The sequence below is a fragment of the Stegodyphus dumicola genome, chromosome 2 (genome assembly GCF_044657685.1).
Source record: "Stegodyphus dumicola isolate Sdum_Otavi_A_Nest chromosome 2, ASM4465768v1".
In the NCBI taxonomy this organism is placed as follows: Eukaryota; Metazoa; Arthropoda; class Arachnida; order Araneae; family Eresidae; genus Stegodyphus; species Stegodyphus dumicola.
In genome coordinates this window covers 133,750,323-133,769,413 of record NC_140769.1, presented here as the reverse complement: position 1 = coordinate 133,769,413, position 19,091 = coordinate 133,750,323, and the positions used below count along the sequence as shown (strand labels likewise).

At 32.1% G+C, this 19,091-nt stretch overlaps 1 protein-coding gene across 3 annotated transcripts in view; it reads right to left on the bottom strand.

The window, feature by feature from the left end:
* Nucleotides 1-15,232, bottom strand: part of LOC146998582 (lupus La protein homolog) — a 62,648-nt gene extending 47,416 nt beyond the window's left edge. The window contains exons 1-5 of one of the 3 annotated variants that reach the window (XM_085811137.1): nt 15,154-15,232; nt 14,978-15,020; nt 14,706-14,812; nt 2,661-2,730; nt 28-68 (exon numbers count right to left, since the gene is read on the bottom strand). In XM_085811137.1, the coding sequence (XP_085667263.1) occupies nt 28-68; nt 2,661-2,730; nt 14,706-14,804 (210 nt within the window). In that variant the 5' untranslated portion in view covers nt 14,805-14,812; nt 14,978-15,020; nt 15,154-15,232. The other 2 variants (XM_085811136.1, XM_085811138.1) reach the window with 2 other exon arrangements.
* Nucleotides 15,233-19,091: the final 3,859 nt, after the last annotated feature.

The following is a 19,091-nucleotide window of genomic DNA, read 5'->3' as shown; positions in this document are numbered from 1 at the left end:
TCTAAAAAGTGTATAACAAAATATTACCTTTAATCGGTTGAATTTCACCATCGTTTCCAAAGGGACCCCTAATTTTCGATAGTTAAGGAAGCAATAGATATGACCATGACAATAACAAATACATAAATAAGACTAACAATAATAATAAAAGATATAAAAATAAATATTTTATTAAATATTTAAATTTCATAATAAACTAAATTTATTTTAAGTCTTGAAATAAAGGAAAATTATACGTAATTTAATAGATTAAAAAGATAGTATAACGATAATGATGCGTGAAATTAAAAAATTTCCTATTTGCTAAAAAACACGCTACAATATAAATGTTCACGTTAAATAGCAAAAATTAAAACAGCCACATTTTTAAAGTTAGAAATGATGCTAAATATGTGGGGAGAAAACATACATGATTACCCTGTAATATATTCTACTTATTGATTTTTCATTCATAAATAATAGTGAAATACACAAAATTTTAATGAAATTTAAAAAACCATTTAGTTTTCATCACAAAATTAAACTCAGTTTCTATTTTATTTAAAAATAGATGACATTTACTGAAAATATAAGAAAATTTTGATAAAAGGTCTCTAGTCTCTTCATATTTAATAGATGGAGCATCACTAGTGCTAACAAGACGTTACCTATTCATGTAAAATTCCAACATGTACACATTGATGATGTAAAATTCCAACTATTCAAATTAAATGGAATTCGCAGAATATACAAACATTAAAAAAAAAAAAAACTGGACAATGGGACTTTTTCTCTGATGACCAAATACATACAGTGGCTCCCTAAATTGAACATACTCCACCCATCCTCTTCAAAAGTCTCAATTATTTTAAGTCATTATATACAAAATATATATCAATATATGAATATGAATTTTCCAATAAATTTTTCTTCAGTTAAATGACAATTCTTGTGCTGTTATCACATAAGTGAGCACACACTTGGCATATTTATGCACTGTTACAATACATAATCAAATATTTTGTTGCCTATACTTTACAGCAGTGATCACCAAACTTTTTTGATCATGTACCCCCAAGACAAAAACAATTATAAATTGTACCCCATACAATATAATGCAATATACTTTCATCTAATATAATATAATGCAATAAACTTTATTATAATATAGCACAATATAATGCAGTGTATTCTGCCTATGCTTCAAAAGCTGCCACATTTATGATGCTGAGCTCTACAGGCGCCAGTAACACCAGACACAGCAACCGATAAGAGGACCTCTCATTTTTTGATATACAATCATATATATGCAAGTGATCGTGAGCCTACTTGTTTGGTATAGCTTGAAGTATCATTTCATATACCCCACTTTGGAGAAAACTGCTTTACAGCAAGCACAACAGCTTTCGAATAGCAAAGCAAAGCTGATAAGATTTTGGCATTTAAATAAGTATTTTTATATTTCTTGAAGAAATATTTTTAAATGTTCTTTGTGTGTAAAAGTGCTTTTGAATCACTACAGTTTCAATAACACTGATATCTAATAATTAATTGCAATGAAATATTTGTTGCCAATTTACAAAAATATACATTTTTATTATAGTGGTATGCTTCACATTGTCTTGTCAAATGTAAAATTTGATCCCAAATCCCACATTAAATTATTTTATGTTTTAGTATGTCCAAATATTTAATTTTACATTTTATTCCATCGAAGAGAGTCCATTTTCCATATACTTTGCCAATATATAGTCCTACATAAAACATATATACAAGCATCAAATCACCTCCATGCTTCATAATAATAACTGTAATTAGGAAGAACAGCTCATTATTAGAATTGATTATTAATATCTATCAAGCCATCTTCATTGAAGTAGGTCTTCCTATAATTGTAGAAGTGGGACCAGTGATTTTTTAGTGGCAGTGTCCACTGAAGATAAACCCTTAAAATGATCAGATGTCTGGGAAAGAGGTCCTGTAAAACTTTCAATACAGTTAGCACCATGGCTTCATCTGGCTGAAACCACACATTCCCAACATTCATTTCATAAAGATCTGAAGGGAAAACTCTTCGATCATGTTCACATAGTGAATACAATTCACTGTAATTGCAACCTAATTCTTTTAAAAATGCAGGGACCAATAATCTTACTTCCAACACCAAACAGTTAGATGTTCAAAATGAACAAGCCTCTCATGCATTTTGCCAAGCAGAAAAATTGCATGCAATGAGTTCTTCCACCACAGCCAACTAGTAAGAAAGAAAATCGATATCTTCACAAAGAATCTGCCTCACAGAACAATCAGAAATTCCAGTGGCAGCTGCATGCGTGTGGGCAGAGTATCTGCCACAGAGATCGCCAAAAAAGATTTTTGCCTTGAATGTTTTGGGGTGATCTCATGAGCTGTTCTACCCCTGATCTTCAATTTCCTACTTCCAGTTTCACTGAATGTACTCATCCATGTAACAATCAACTGCTGTCCAGGAACACATGATTCGGTAGCAATACTGAAACACATGCACAATGCTTATTGCTGTGTGTTTTACTTGGCTTAGAAAAAACTGAAACCGGATGATAAGAGTTCAATTGCCTACTTTATGTAAAATCACTGTATTTTTAGAAAATTCAAACAAGAAAAAATACAGAAAATATGAAGCGTAAAATATAAAAGGATACATCCATCATCCAGTTTTATCTGCTCCCTAAGAAACTTGTCTTTGGATAAATTGTAGTTTCCAAAGTAATACTAAAAAAATAATAAAAAGCATATATTAGTAAAAACAAAGGCATAAATACAGAAAGCACTACAGCAGTGAACCCAGAAAATCTAAACATTGTTAGAAATGGTGATAAGTCAAAATTCATAATCCCAAGAATGCACCTATTCAAAAGTAGCCACCATTCCTCTTGTGTTTGCCTCACTTTTTACAATCTGCTTCAATGTAATTTGCTCATCTATACACTGTTTGCATTTGTAATTTATTCTTCACTTATTAAAGATTTTTTTAAATTTTATTTTTAGATATATTCACCATATAACACATACCCAATTCTTCCCCATGAAACCTAACAGATACATGTGCAATGCTCTTATCTTCTGAGGTCACTTATTCGAAGATTTGTCCTAACCTTTCGAACAATGGTGTGCCAAACTGACAAGCGATAAGGAAAACAGTATGTGTGTGGGTTAAATGCTTAAGTAAGTAAATATACTTGCAAAGAGGGTGGATCATAATCAGCACCTAGTGTCCAAAAGAACGCAATTGTAGGATTTCAAGAAAAGGGGGATATACCATATATACCAGCATATAAGTCAATAATTTTAAGAAAAAAAATCAAATTTCGAAGTAGGAGATCAACATAAACGCGGAACCTAAAAAAAAAGTTGCCACTGATTGATGACACATCAGAGAACTTGATTACTAAATATATCATTCACACCGAAAAAACACAAAATTTTCATTTATTAGTTTTCTTATTAAATTTGCTATTATAAAAACATTACCGAAAACAACAGCATTTCCAGCAGGTGTTCCCGGTTGCGCCCAGAAAAATGGTTGGATGGACAACACCATAACGATTGGTTTCAAAATGTATAGTACAAAAAACTAGATGCACTTTTAAAGAAACTTTCACTTTTGATTTGGGATATGTTTTGACAGCATCATTCAGAAGTTGTAAAAAAAGCATGCAGAAAGTTAAAAAAAACAACACTTTCTATGATCTCAGGATGCCTGTCATCCATTTTACAACCACTGGATATCAGCATAAGCCGTTCAAAGTTAACATGCGCTAGTACAGTACAAAGTCTGTAATCCGTACGTCCATAATCTGGAATGATCTATATTACATTGAAAGAAATGTTTAATAAAGTAAACAAATAAATATTAAGCTTTTTTTTGTAAATTTTGATACCCTTTAGAGAACATAATTGCTCTTTATTTTATAAATTACGGTTTCATATTTTGGTACTTTTCCGTTTCACCAGCGCAAATCTCACCAAGCCAACTTTATTGGCGACAACATACAGTATACACATAAAAAATATTTAAAAAATGTTAGTTCTAAGAATTCATTTAAAAAAAGAAGGCATAAACATTTTAATATCGCTTAAAATTTTATAAAAAGCCAACAAATAAAGACAATAAATTTGTAAAAAGACATTAATTTAAGAATTTACTATGCTTTCATGATTCAACATCCTGATTCGCCGGTTCATATCACGTGACCCCAAGCGATCTCATCTCACGTAAACTACCCTACAAAAATCTAATGCTCTCAGTAATTATCTTTTCAAGCTAAATCTTAATTTGGAACACAAGTTTAAATGCAAGAAATATTTCAATTCGTACGAATAGCTTACTCAGAAATTATGTAAAACTGCACTGCTTTACTTCGCTAATGCATTTTCATTAGAATCGATGAATTTAACCCTTGACTTTACCTTTTCTATATTTTCGGCTTCGGGTAAGCGTTGTGATTGCATCCTAATTGACTTACCGAAAATGGCCTTAGACATAAAACTGAATTATCTGATAAAAATTCTATGTAATTATATGCCAGTATTGAAAGAAACAATCAATCTGATAAGAAAAAGCTGCGACTTGTTTTGAAAATGAGGCGTAAAAGGTTACCAGCGAGAATATTCCGTTTGGAATCGGTTGTACCATAATTGGCGACTTTATCGCTTGCGCCGGCAAAACGGAAAAGTACCCTTATTTTTAATTGTATAATTTCTGCAAGCCATTTTACCAAATTTAAATTGATAGTCTATAATCTGGAAAAACCGATAATCCGGAATCGCCGAAGTCCCGACAAGTCTGGATTACGGACTTTGTACTGTATTGGGCGGAATTAATACAATCCGATTTGCCTGCTAAAACCAAAGGTGGCAATATTAAAGAGCCAGACATAACTCTAATTGCACGGTGGGTGAAAGATGCTTGGGGCATGATTCCAGCTGAAATGATAACTAAATCATTAAAAGCGTTGCATATTCCAATAACTTGAATAGCACAGCAGATGATGCAATCTATCCAAATGACAATAATGAAACTAGCTGTAAAGAATCGAGTGATGAAATTTATGACGACTCGCTAATAACTGAAAAAGGTTTTCAAGATTTATTTGCCCATTGACTTTGAAACGGAATTTGAAGGAATCGAATGAAATTCCTTGAAAATTTTGTACACATTTTGAAATTCTATCGTATGCTAAAATGGAAGTAAACAAACATTTTCTAAAGTATGAGAGTAATTTTACCAAGTACATAAGTACGATGTTTTATCGGCAGTGCCGCTCATGCGACAAATTAATTTTTCCAGAAACGTTTCTCAAAAGTTGAAGGATCGGCTTATATGCAGGTATATATAGTTATTTGGAGTAATGAAAAATTTAATTTTTCATTACTCCAAATAACAAATTCAAAAAAGTAAAAGGAAAATGTATTCTTTTTTTTTTTTTTTTTAAATAAACAGCATGACTTGTATGCTGATTTTTTCCATATTTTTAATCTATCATTCTTATACCTGGCATATAACATGCTTCTGTAAATTTCAATCATATATTTTGTGCTAAACATGTGCATTATACATCAGAATATACGGTAATTATTATTTTGACCGATCTCCATGCTGTCTTTTCTAAAAGTGAAGTTACCAAAACACGATTTTTCACAAAGACAATACAATAGTTCACTTACTCAAATATTTGCTTTGACATGAAATTAATAACAGCTAAAATCTATTCATGGAAATTTTAAGTATTCAGTTAAAGACACTTCCTGTGAAGTAATATATTTCTGACAACTTTTCTAATGGCACTTTCTTTAATGTAAAGGATCTAAAAAGCGAAAGTATGTTTCGAAGTCCATTAAACAAAAAGTGGAATTGCTGCAAAAAATGGATAAAGGATAATGGATTTGTTTATCTAACCATTCCGAAATCTGTTTATCAATTTCATGCTGCTCTGTGTGTGGGGGGGGGGCATCGCGGTGTGCAATGAACTGGAAGTTGATCTGTCAGCACTATCTTTATCTTCAGGGCAGACATTTTTATTTTATTTGCCTTATAATTCCTTACTAAATGTAGTATTTCATCTCGATGCACTCCGTCGTTGATATGATTTAAATCAAATTTCTCGTCATTATAATTCGCTTCCGATAGCGGTCACTTTCTTCGAAAACGAAAGAATTTCGATTGACAAAATTAGTCGGTATTCTTGACACAGCAATTATAGGACTTGAACAGCAGAACTTTGTAACTGAACAAGAAATTATGTCTGTTTATAGAATTAAAAAGAAGTATTATCACATAAAAAACGAAGCAACTTAAACAACTTACATTGAAAGAAATGTTTACTAAAGTAAACAAATAAATATTAAGAATTTTTTTTTTTTTTTTTTTTTTTTTTTTTTTTTTTTTTTTGTAAATTTTGATACCCTTTAGATCATAATTGTTCTTTATTTCATAAATTACGGTTTCATATTTTTAAGTTTATAATTTCTGCATGCCATCTTACCAGATTTTAACTGATGATCTATAATTCGGAATCGCTGAAGTCCCGATGAGTCCGGATTAACGACTTTTGACTGTATAACACTTCATTTCCTCTTACTAATGTAATTTATATTATTCTTATACCAACTTAATATGTACTAAATATAATTAAGACACAATAACACGGCAAACAAATGCTAATTCAGAAGTCAAGCAACAAAAATCAGCATTATATTTTCAAATTTTCACATATCGATTTTTGTTGTTTGACTTATGAATTAGTATGTACTAAATATATTTAACCAGCTAATTTTTACTTACCCATGTTTAATATCACGTTTTTCTTTCTAATTTTAATTCATAAACTAAATAGCCATCAATCTTGACTGCACAGATTATATCTGACCAAGATAAATGTGGATTTAAAGTTTTTTCTGCTAACTTTCTGCTCATTTTTTTTCCCCTGCTTAACAATAACTTTTATTTATGATAATTTAACTTATAGATGCATTTTTGTCATGCATTTCTTTTTTAATTCAGTATAAAACAATCACCAGTTAGTCCCTAGTAAATAAAAATACTATCACCAATTTGGGTTATCTGCCATAATAAATCCTAAATATTACTTGTATACATTACATATAAATTAAGGAAATTTCATATATAATAAAGCAAATGCTTTCAGAATTGTATGGCCGATTCCATTAGTCAAGCAATAAGATTAGGTTAACATGGAAAAAAAGTACATTAATAAAAATATACATAGCACACAAGAGCTATTTGTCCTAGTTTAATTGTTTATAAAAGAGGCTCATATTCAATCACATTACACACACGGAAAACCATGAAAACCCATATGAATAGATCAACCTGTTCATCAAGAACTAAGTGAGGGATAAACAACCACTATTCAACAGTTGATTCCTGATTTGACACAGAAAGAGTTGGCTAATCTTTGGAATATGGTAACAGGTAGTTTGGCGACATTTTGGTAAGGGGATAAAGGTTACTAGCTAGAACTTTAGCAATAATTTGAGAAATACACAGTTCGAATCGCAGATTATTTTGTCTCGGAGAAATGAGAGATCATGAGACATGTAACGTGACATTTTTCAGAAACAATTTTGCTGCTAAAGTGCAGAATCGCCCACTTATTTGTTTAACGCCTTTTACAAGAGTAAGAATTGAATTTTTGTTGGATTTCTTTGACTTTTTAAGTGAAAATTGATGTGTACATGAATAAAGAGTGTGCACAATGCCATTTTTGTGCAATTCTGGGATTTTTTTTAAGTGAAAATAGGTTGACGTGTACATGGATAATGTGTACGTGCAATTCGTAAAATCCCACCAAGCAATGGGCGATTCTGCACTTTCTCCCAATTTCACACCTAATCTTCGTCATGATTAAGCACTTTTGTTCCATAAAAGTTTTAGTGTTGGCGTAATTCAGCTAGCAGATTGTTTGAAAAAATGTTGAGTAAAAAAAAACATGCCTTTACTTCATGAAAACAAAATGGCATCCAGAAAAACCTTGCAGGTGTCTGTAGCAGGGTTGGTCGCCAAATTTTTGCCGAAAAATCGCCAAGTTATCATAATACGAAGATTCACCAAAGAGTTTAATGAAACTTTTGGAAGCACTTCTGCAGAGAACCCGGTAAATGTAAACATCGCTAACTTTGGTGATAATAGTTCAAACCTGATAACCCAGCGGATTTATCCTATTCGCTTGTTCGAAGTTTGCAACCATTCCTCTTGCATTCATTTTGTTGAATTAAAGCTGTCATTGTTCGCAATTGCAGATTTATATTATTCTTCTCTTATTTATTATTATTTTTTCTGAATTTTTTAACAACGAATAGATAGAAATATTTTCGTAGATAGATGCCGGTTCTCGGTTCGGGATGAAAGGAAGAAAATACGGCGGGAGGAATGAATGCTGATTTGTAACATGGCTGTTCACATAGTTTTCTTAATTATTAACAGCTCTAAGAACCATGAGGTTTCCAACCTCTAAAATAATTTTTTTCCATAGGCCACAAAAATGTGCATGTGTATTTTAAATAAATAAGTAATGCTTTTATTTTTATTATTGGTTATTGTCATCTAACATTATGAGAATAAATCAATTTTTATGGCGTAAAATTTTAACAAGATAATATATTGTTAATGCTTTTCTAACAATAACCTTTCAGAGGATGTCAGGTGACATAAACAGATGATTAAATTGAAATAAAAAATATTATTGATTATCTAAGATGACAGAATAGTTTGATGCATCACCATGGTCATCAAAATTAGCAAACCACTGCTGGTGTAAGGAATATATTGTTTTCTGTGTTAACTAGAATTTATGACAAATTTTTTTCGTTTATCACGTTTAACCGGTTAATTTCAGTACATTAATACTTTATCTTTTTTAAATGAATTTTTATTTCCGATATAAATGCTTATATATTGTCTTATGCTTAATATATTCTTTTCTGTGCTAACTTGAATTTAATACAAATTTATTTTTGTATATCACGTTCAACCAGTTAGTTTTACATCTACATGCTTATTATCTGTGAGTGTTTACTACTACATGCTTAATATATTGTTTTGTCTGCTAACTTGAATTTACATGCACTAAAAATCAAAAATCACGTTTATGGCTCGGCTCATCGGCTCGCCGGGCTCGATGAACCGCGAGCCTGGCGAGTAAAAATGCAACGGCGCCAACGGATTCTCTGTGGATGAAAACCCGAATTTTTTAAATACTTTTCTGAATCCTAATATGGTTAAAGTGAAGTATCAAGTGCACTGTGACACAATTCTCACCTCTGATAAACATACATTTGATTAGAAGAACTTCCTGTTTGCCCAGAGACTAATTTTCAGTTAGAACTATCAGCAGAAATAAGTTATGGAAATTCCTAGTCTGGTTTCTGGACACAAAGGATATAATAAAAGACTCCCTCCTAAAGACATTTAGCAAAAGAGAAAGAAAGGGGCTTCTGTGGGTGATTTTATGCAGAGAGAGACTTGAGAGAAGTCGCATCAGAGACGAAAAGCCGCATAAGTGGACGGTTTTTGTATTACGGCTGTATTGTTTCATTTACTTTTATTACTCAAGAAAACCTTATTAAGTTTTAACCACTAGTCTGTTTATTTATCCATCTTGGATGATCTTATGTTACAGCACACCAAATTTGGCAGTTCCATTGTTAGATGATTTTATTCTGCTAACCTTACTTTCTTTATTTGTGATCATGGCTCGAGTGCAAACTTCAGTTAATGCAATTTGGGCTAATCTTTGGAATATGGTAACAATAGTTTGGCGACATTTTGGTAAGGCGATAAAAGATACTATCTAGGACTTTAGCAGTGTACATGGATAAAGTCAAAAGTGTGCGCAATGCCATTTTTTTGCAATTCTGGGATTTTTTTAAGTGAAAATATGTCAACGTGTACATGGATACGATGTTGTATGTGCAATTCTTAAAAACGCGGCAAGCAGTGGGCGATTCTGCACTTTCTCCCAATTTCGCACCTAACCTTCGTCATGATTAAGCACTTTTGTTCCATAAAAGTTCTAGCATAAGCGTAATTCGGCTAGCAGATTGTTGGGAAAAAATGTTGAGTAAAAAAAAAAAAATGCCTTTACTTCGTGAAAACAAAATGGCGTCCAAAAAGAAAACTAGCAGGTTGCTATAGCAGGTTTGGTCGCCAAATAATCGTTAAGTTACCATAATACAAAGATTAACCGCAATTTGTTTTTAGTAAAAACATATTAGTATGCCCATGAGGAGAGCGAAGCATGTAATGTCAAGTTTGTGTAGTTTTATAATTTTTTTAAAGCAAAAACATATCATGGTGTACAGGGAAAGAAGCATAGGACAAAAAAAAAAGGGAATTACAGAAGGGTTTCTTGAAAAAATGTGCTATTTTTTTTAATCTATCATACATATTAAATAATTGGAATCTCTATTTAAAATTGCTAAAAAATGTGTTGTTTCCTTTTGATATGTTGATAATGTTTGCAAACTTGCAATAAATATCAATAATTTGTGAATCTTTTTTCAAAAAAAATGGCCATTTTGCACCTGATAACCTTAATCTAAATAACCTTTTAACCTTAATCTAAAATAACAGTATAAGCTAACAAAGAAAGAGAACTGAATCATTAACGAATTCACATTTTAAAGCACTCTGGAGTTGATATGCATGGTAACTACGTTAGTAAGATACAAGATGTAAAAGCAAGAAACCTGCCAATACTCATTTAAAAGTTAAAATAACTAATTTGATCTGCTTGTGGACATCAGCAATTTTAAATGCAATGATAAAAAATTAATTCTCATTGGTTTAATAAACACATGACTGGAATTACAGTTATTTGATTTATATATATGACAATATTAATTATGAGATTTAGGGGCAATGAAAGTACCAATGTGGCTAATCTTTGGAATATGGTAACAGGTAATTTGGCAACATTTTGGTAAGGCAATAAAGGTTACTAGCTAGGACTTTAGCAGTGTACATGGATAAAGTCAAGAGTGTGCGCAATGCCATTTTTGTGCAATTCTGGGATGTTTTTCTAAGTGAAAATAGGTCGACGTGTACATGGATTCCGTGTATGTGTAATTCTTAAAAACACGGTAAGGAGTTTGTGATTCTGCACTTTCTCCCAATTTCTACTTAACTTTGCTCATGATTAAGCACTTTTGTTCCATAAAAGTTCTAGCATAAGCGTAATTCGGCTAGCAGATTGTTGAAAAAAAAAATGTTGAGTAAAAAAAAAAAAATTTTTTTTAAATTGCCTTACTTCGTAAAAACAAAATGGTGTCCAAACAAAAACTAGCAGGTTGCTGTAGCAGGGTTGGTCGCCAAATTTTCGCCAAATTACCATAATCCAAAGATTAACCATAAATGTTTATAACTCAGCCATGCAGTTATTTACAGAAGAATTTTTAATAGCTCTGAATAATTTAAACTGGAGTGGGACATTTTATGGCAAGTGGGATATGTTCCAATTATTTCAAGATGCAATGTTCTATAAGGCATCAACAATAAGGTTCAACAGTATCAACAATAACCTTCTAGGCACAGCTTTAGTATTAGTCCTTTTTTGGCGAGAAATTTGTTTGGCGACATTTTGGAGCGATAAATAAAAAATTATGGTAACCTTGGTAACCCTAAATACTGAGCTTCAAACATGCCGCCATTTCTGTCCACGTAACTTTAACGAATTTGATAGGTATCAGAGCTTTGATGGCAGGAAAGATAAATTGTGTGTTTTTCTTAAAGTTACTTTTGTGTTAGGAAAGCACAACATTTAAATTTTTTTAAAAAAAGCCAAATTTTTGATAGTTAAAACTGGTGCTTTTAATATTACATCACATGAGTCTTGACATTTTTTCATATGTCAACTCTGCATATTCTAATAAACTACACCCCCCCCCAAGGAAAAAAAAACACATTTTCAGTAGCATGAGGTAAACTCTTGGTGTTTCCTTTGCTAAGGAGATCAAAATTACCATGGTCTAAAAACACTTATTTACCTCATATTAGAACTAAAGGGATGTGTAATTGCATGAATTCATAGGTTCAAATCAAGACCAAAATCAGGTTTCATTATTGCTTTTATAACATTTTCATAATTTGTCTGACTATAAAAAATATAATGTTGCTTAGATTATGGAATATATTGCTTATAATTTAGAGTTCTCAAATTTTGTAAATCTTACAACCTAACAGCTGTATGTGAATAACCTTCACTGAGTATTATTACTTTTATTAATAGTATGTTGACATAACAGTTGACTTTTTATTTTAAATTTTATGCAAATTTTCTACATTACTTAAACATTTTATCGAACAGAAATCTGAATTTTTTGTAATAAAAACTCTATAATAAAAGTAAGAGTACAATTTATATATAAAAATTTGACTACATGGGAAGCACTTAGATACTGATTTCAATGTCTTTAAATGTTATTATCATAAAGTTTAGATATATTCTTATTAAGTTAAGATATACTTTTATTCTATTATAAAGTTTAGATGTACAGAACAGAAGGCACACTTTGTGCTTACGACTCAGTCAACCACTTGTGGCATGATAACAATTAAGTTCAAATGTAAAATTTAAATTCAAATAAATTTGTAGCCCAAAGGCTGCACAAATCAATTTAATGCAAAGTTGGTTAAAAACTTAACTGGCATGGAATTCAACTATCAGCAATTATAATGCAAGGCTGAAGACTACAAATCTTTTCTTATCTAGCAACCTATTAATGTGGCCTCAAAAGGCAAAACACGGTTTGTTTTACAAAATAAAAACTTCATTCGGATTCTGGTGAGAAAACGGATGGAAGAAATTGACAGTAAAAATCCCAAGCATAAAATAACTCTGGTTACAAAATAAAGAAACGTTACAATATACTTTGTTCCCTGATTAATTATTCAGTACATGAAATAGTGTAATGCATTTTTGTATTTATTTAAATGCTTTCCAAAACTGACAGGATTTTGCAAACATATTGACCATATTTTTCGACCTATAGATGCAACACTTTTTCTCTTCAGAAGTAAGATTTAGAATTAAGAAATAAGAAAATAAGAGAGAATTATGAATAGAAAATAAATACATATGCTGGCTAGCAGAAGAAGGATGCCTTCATAAAGTACTTTTTAAGGCAAACTGGCTCAGATTCACATTACATCTACGGAAAACTACTAAAACTCCCATATAGCCAGCCTGAACTACCACTGTTCAGTGGCTATCACTCCACCACTAGTGGATTCCAATGACTGTTCGAATTTTTCACAGAAATTATCATTTACGATGATTGTTGTATTATTACCATTGGTACAAAATTTACTCATTATGATAATTTAATTTTAGCTTTTAAATTATAATCATAAATTACTTGTAATAAATTGAGGGATTAAAAAATACACACTTCTTAATATTTATACCATTTACAAAATTTAATCATAAAAAATATTTCTAACACTAGTACAAAACTTGCCCATTATAATTGAATTTGATTTCCTTCAGTTTGAAATATTTTTTTATTTTCTTTTAATAACAGCATAAGAAACTAAAGTAACATATACTAGTTTGAAATGCATTTTTTAACCTTTTGTAAATTTCATTATTCATAAACATAAAAATTAACCTTTTGTAAATTTAAAATATTAGCTAAGTACTAATATAATAAAATATAAATATGAACTAACTACTTAAAATATTAATGTTTAATACATTATATTTTGTAATTAAAAATATTAACATTTTGTAAATTTCATTACTCATAACATAATAATTGTCATAAATTCATTTACAGTAGTGTTTCAAGAATTTATCATAGCAGTACTTGAAATATTGAAAATTAGAGAAAGACTGTTTATTTTGATTAAGAGCTTATTTTTTAGGATTGTTATTTATTCTAGATCGGGTTTTGTTGACAATCCGCCATTTTTTTCCGATCTTCAAAACCGGGTCTACCGTGGCGACCAAAGTTTGTCGCCAAATAAAAAAATCGCCAAAAGGACCAATACTAAAGCTGTTCCACCTTCTATAAGGTTCAACAGTTCTATACGGTATAAAATTTTAGCCTGTTCAAATTTAATTCCAAATCTTAGTTCCACGTTCAGAAGAAGCAATACGAAAAGTTTTACAATATTGCTCCAAATGAAGCACATTGCATTAATAATTACATAAGTTACCTAATCAAAATTTCAATGAAAATTTGCACTGAGAAATTGAGAAACTGAAGACCACCTACAAATAAGTCAAATATATATTTTATATATTAACATACATTTATTCGGATTCCAAAAATAAACCTATGCAAAAGCAATATAGGCTACCTGATCAAAATTTCAATGAAGAATTTGCACTGAGAAATTGAGAAACTGAAGACCACCTACAAATAAGTCAAATATATATTTTATACATTAACACACATTTATTCGGATTCCAAAAATAAACTTATGCAAAAGCAATAAAACTTTTTTAAAAAATTTAAAATAAGGCACACAGTTTTATTGCTTGCAAATTTTTAAGAACTCGAATTACACTACCAACATCAAAAGAAAGTTAAGCCATTTAGATACTAAACTTTGCAATATCTCAATCTTAACTTAAAAAGCAAAGGAGAAATTAATAATTTCAAGTCCATACAAAATACATCTGAAATGACGCAAAATTATTTTTTATAAATTTGAAGCTTACCTCTATCTGACGAATGATTTTCTCTTCCAATTCAGATGGAGATTCTAAACTGTCGGCTTTATCAGCCTCTTGATTATTGGGTATAGTTTCAGTACCCATTTCCAGGTCTGGAAGAAAAAATGTCTTAGGATAGTTTGATTAAATTCAATTACGAGAATACTATAAACTCACTTGTGTCTCGTATTTTTTAAATTCACATTAAACATACATGAAAGTCAACAAAATGGTTTAATTAGTGTCTACTAACACTTCACCGGAGAAGTATAACTTACCACGTGCTTTACAGTAGCAAGTCTTCGAATAAAATTTCGTATACTGAAAAAAGTAAAAATTGTATGGCTTAAAAATTCTGACACATGTGATCGTACGATAACTGCTATAACTGAACTGTGACTAAATTAAAAATCTAAAAAAATGTATTGATTTTACGCAAAGAATTCTTACTAACCGGCAATGAAACAGCCTACACCTCCTAACGGTTATGATTAAACGGTTGCCGTGTCAAACTGTTTTGCACCCACAAGAATCTTTTTTCTGCAAGGCAAAAATTGTCAAACGTAGGTACGAATGAAAAATATGTAGACCGGAAAAGGCCACTTATTTTTCTTCTTTCTTTGACGAATTAAAAATAAATTCATAGTATTTGGTACAAAATTGGGTGTTTAGATTAAAACTGCATTACTTAAAAAAGATCCAAGCTATAAAAAAAATTAATAGGCGAAAGGATAGTTAGACAAGAATAAGGACTGCCAATCTGAAATGTGAACTTTTATTGGAGGTTATTCGATAGATGACGCTTCGAATGAAATGTGAACTTTTATTGGAGGTTATTCGATAGATGACGCTTCGAATTAGTCTACGACCTGACGTACGATGGAGGCAGGATCTTGGAAGAGCTCCTGAATTTTCAAAGGTGTTTTCCGGAAAATCTTCATTTATTTCAGAAAATTTTCGCGAATATCCTCTGCATTGTCTCTTTCTCAAAGCTGGGAGTTCCCCTGTACCTGGGGGGTCTTGTCTTCCTTGCAATCTTTTGCAGCACTAAGACGGAGCGTTCAGATAAGTAGAACTTCTTTTCTCTAAGCTAAATCAAATATCTGTCACTAAAGTACCTTTAAATTCATTCATTTATTATGATCATTATTATTATTATGCTCATTGTAGTGTCGCTTCAGTTCCGTTACATTTCTAATTAAATTTAGTTAAAGCGGAATGGCAACACCTTCTAGTCTCCGCGAAGAACGAAGTAAACAAACTTCGAGTTTTTGTCACGCGATGCTACGTGCATGTAAAATGTAAATAAATCTTATGAATAAGAATCTATAACATCGTATGGAATAAAATATTGGTTCCATAGGAGTCAGAGAAGTGTTATTTTCCTGCATTTGCACACGAGACACTTCACTGGTGTATCCCGGCGTGATCGAATTCTACAATGGCTGACGAAGACGAAACCGAAATTAAAGCAACAACAGCATCTGTCGCCAAGGTAAGCGTTAAACTTCCTCCTTTTTGGAAGCCAGATCCTAAAATATGGTTTATTCAACTAGAAGCACAATTTAGAAATGCAAAAATTAGTGCAGATCAAACAAAATATGATTATGTTATAAGTTCCATTGAACCTGATATTTTGTCACAGGTATCTGATATTTTGCTAAGTCCACCACAAGATAATAAATATGAGGCAATTAAAAATAGACTAATTTCATTATATGCTGATTCAGAGACTCAAAAAACCCAAAAATTACTGAGTGAGTTAGAACTGGGTGACAAAAAGCCATCTCAATTACTGTGTGAGATGCGTAATTTGGCTGGCGATAAAGTAACAGATACTTTCCTAAAAACATTGTGGCTACAACGTTTACCCGTTAATATGCGTAGCATTATATCTGTTAGTAGTGAAGATTTGTCAAAAGTGGCTACAATGGCCGATAAGATTTGGGAATTAAACCCTGTTACTCCCCAAATAGCTGCTGCATCATCCATAACGGTAAAAACGGAAGTGATTGAAAGTTTACAAAAACAGGTTAGTGAACTTAGCTTACAAGTTTCTGCTTTAAACAAGCAACGCCACAATCGTCCCTATTGTCGTAACCGATCCAAATCAGGAGATAGGAGTTACAGTGGTAACAGATCTAGTGATATTTGTTACTATCATAAAAAATTCGGTGATAAGTCATTTAAGTGTAAACAACCCTGCAACTACTCATCAACATCACAGACAAATAGTCCGGAAAACCAGCTCCCCGTCTCTCATTGACGACGGAGGGACAAGGGGTGCAGCTGAGTCGTCTTTTCATCAGCGACAAAGAATCGGCTACCCAATTTTTAATAGATACTGGGGCAGAAATTTCTGTCATTCCTCCCTTGCCTGCAGATAAGAAAAACATCTCAAAATTAGAACTCTTTGCTGCAAATGGTACGAAAATTAAAACATATGGCCAAAAATTACTCAAGCTTGATCTTGGACTCAGACGATCATTCACATGGCCTTTTGTAATTGCGGACGTAAACAAACCGATAATAGGCATGGATTTTCTTGCAAATTTTAACCTTTTGGTAGATTCTAAAAATCGCAAGTTGATTGATGGTACTACATTCTTAACAACCAATGGAACTCCTTGTTTTCAAAATAACAATAATAATATTCCGATTTTAAATGCCGTAAATGATCCATATAAACGTATCATTAACGATTTTCCGGATTTGTTAAAACTCAATGTAGTTAATAATAAAGTTAAAAATCATAACATCGAACATTATATCGAAACCAGAGGTCCACCAGTTTTCGCGAAAGCCAGGAGACTATCAGCTGAGAAACTTAAAGCGGCTAAAAAGGAGTTTGAATTTATGCTCCAAATGGGTTTATGCAGACCATCCAAAAGTAACTGGTCGAGCCCACTACATCTCGCTATGCAGAAATCAGGTGATTGGAGACCTTGTGGAGACTATCGAGCGTTAAACAACGTCACGATTCCTGATAGATACCCTCTACCATTTTTAACAGATTGCAGTTCCATTTTAGCTGGAAAAAGAGTTTTCTCATCCATAGACCTCATTAGAGCGTACCAACAAATTCCTGTTCGCGAAGAAGATATACCGAAAACGGCCATTCTCACTCCCTTTGGCTTATTCGAGTTCCCATTCATGACGTTCGGCCTACGAAATGCGGCCCAAACGTTCCAACGTTTCATGAACAGTGTGTTGAATGGACTAGAATTCGTGTTTTGCTATTTGGATGACATTCTAATAGCCTCTCCAGATGAAGAAACTCACCAAAAACATCTACGAGCAGTTCTTGAGAGACTAAACGAATATGGCCTGTGTATTAATGCGGCAAAGTGTAAATTTGGTCAAACAAAACTTGCATTCCTGGGATACGAAGTGTCAGCTGAAGGACTTAAACCTCTCTCAACGAAAGTTGATGCCATCAAAAATTTCCCAGAACCAAAGTCATTTACTAGTTTAAGACGATTTTTAGGTATGGTGAATTTTTATCACAGATTCATACCAAATTGTGCAAAACTGCAACAACCTTTAACAACAATGCTCAGTAGTATTAAAAAGAACTGCAGAAAAGAAATAACCTGGACGGCAGAAACAAGAAACGCCTTCCAGATCTTAAAAGATGCACTTATTCATGCCACAAACTTAACTCACCCATCCGAAAAGGCTGAAATATCGCTAACAACTGATGCTTCCGATACTGCCATTGGAGCCGTTTTACATCAGATTGTGAATAATGAAAAACAACCTTTAAGTTTCTTTTCCCGAAATTTGACATCAGCACAACAAAAATATAGTGCCTACGACAGAGAACTCTTAGCCATCTATACAGCAGTAAAACATTTCAAATACATCTTAGAAGGGCGAACTTTTGCAATATACACGGATCACAAACCACTAACATTTGCCTTCCAACAAAATTTGGAAAAAGCTTCCCCACGACAAGCTCGACAACTGTCATATATTGGCCAGTTCTCAACCGATATCCGATTCATACAAGGGCATGAAAATACCGTCGCTGACGCTCTCTCTCGCATAGACACCATTTCTGTACCATCTGCAATAGACTTACAAACTATAATAGACTGTCAAGAAGATGACGACTTGGAGATACTTAAAAACAACCCAAACTTAAAAATCCTACAGATCCCTATACCGGACAGCGACAAGAAAATTTACTGTGATACTTCTACAAATTATAATCGACCATACATCCCTGCAAAGTTTCGGCAGAAAATATTTTCTTCAATCCATAATTTATCTCATCCTGGAATAAGATCCACGATAAAATTGATAACACGACGTTTCATATGGCCCAATATGAATAAAGACTGCCAACTATGGACTAGAGCATGTTTATCTTGCCAAAGATCTAAAGTT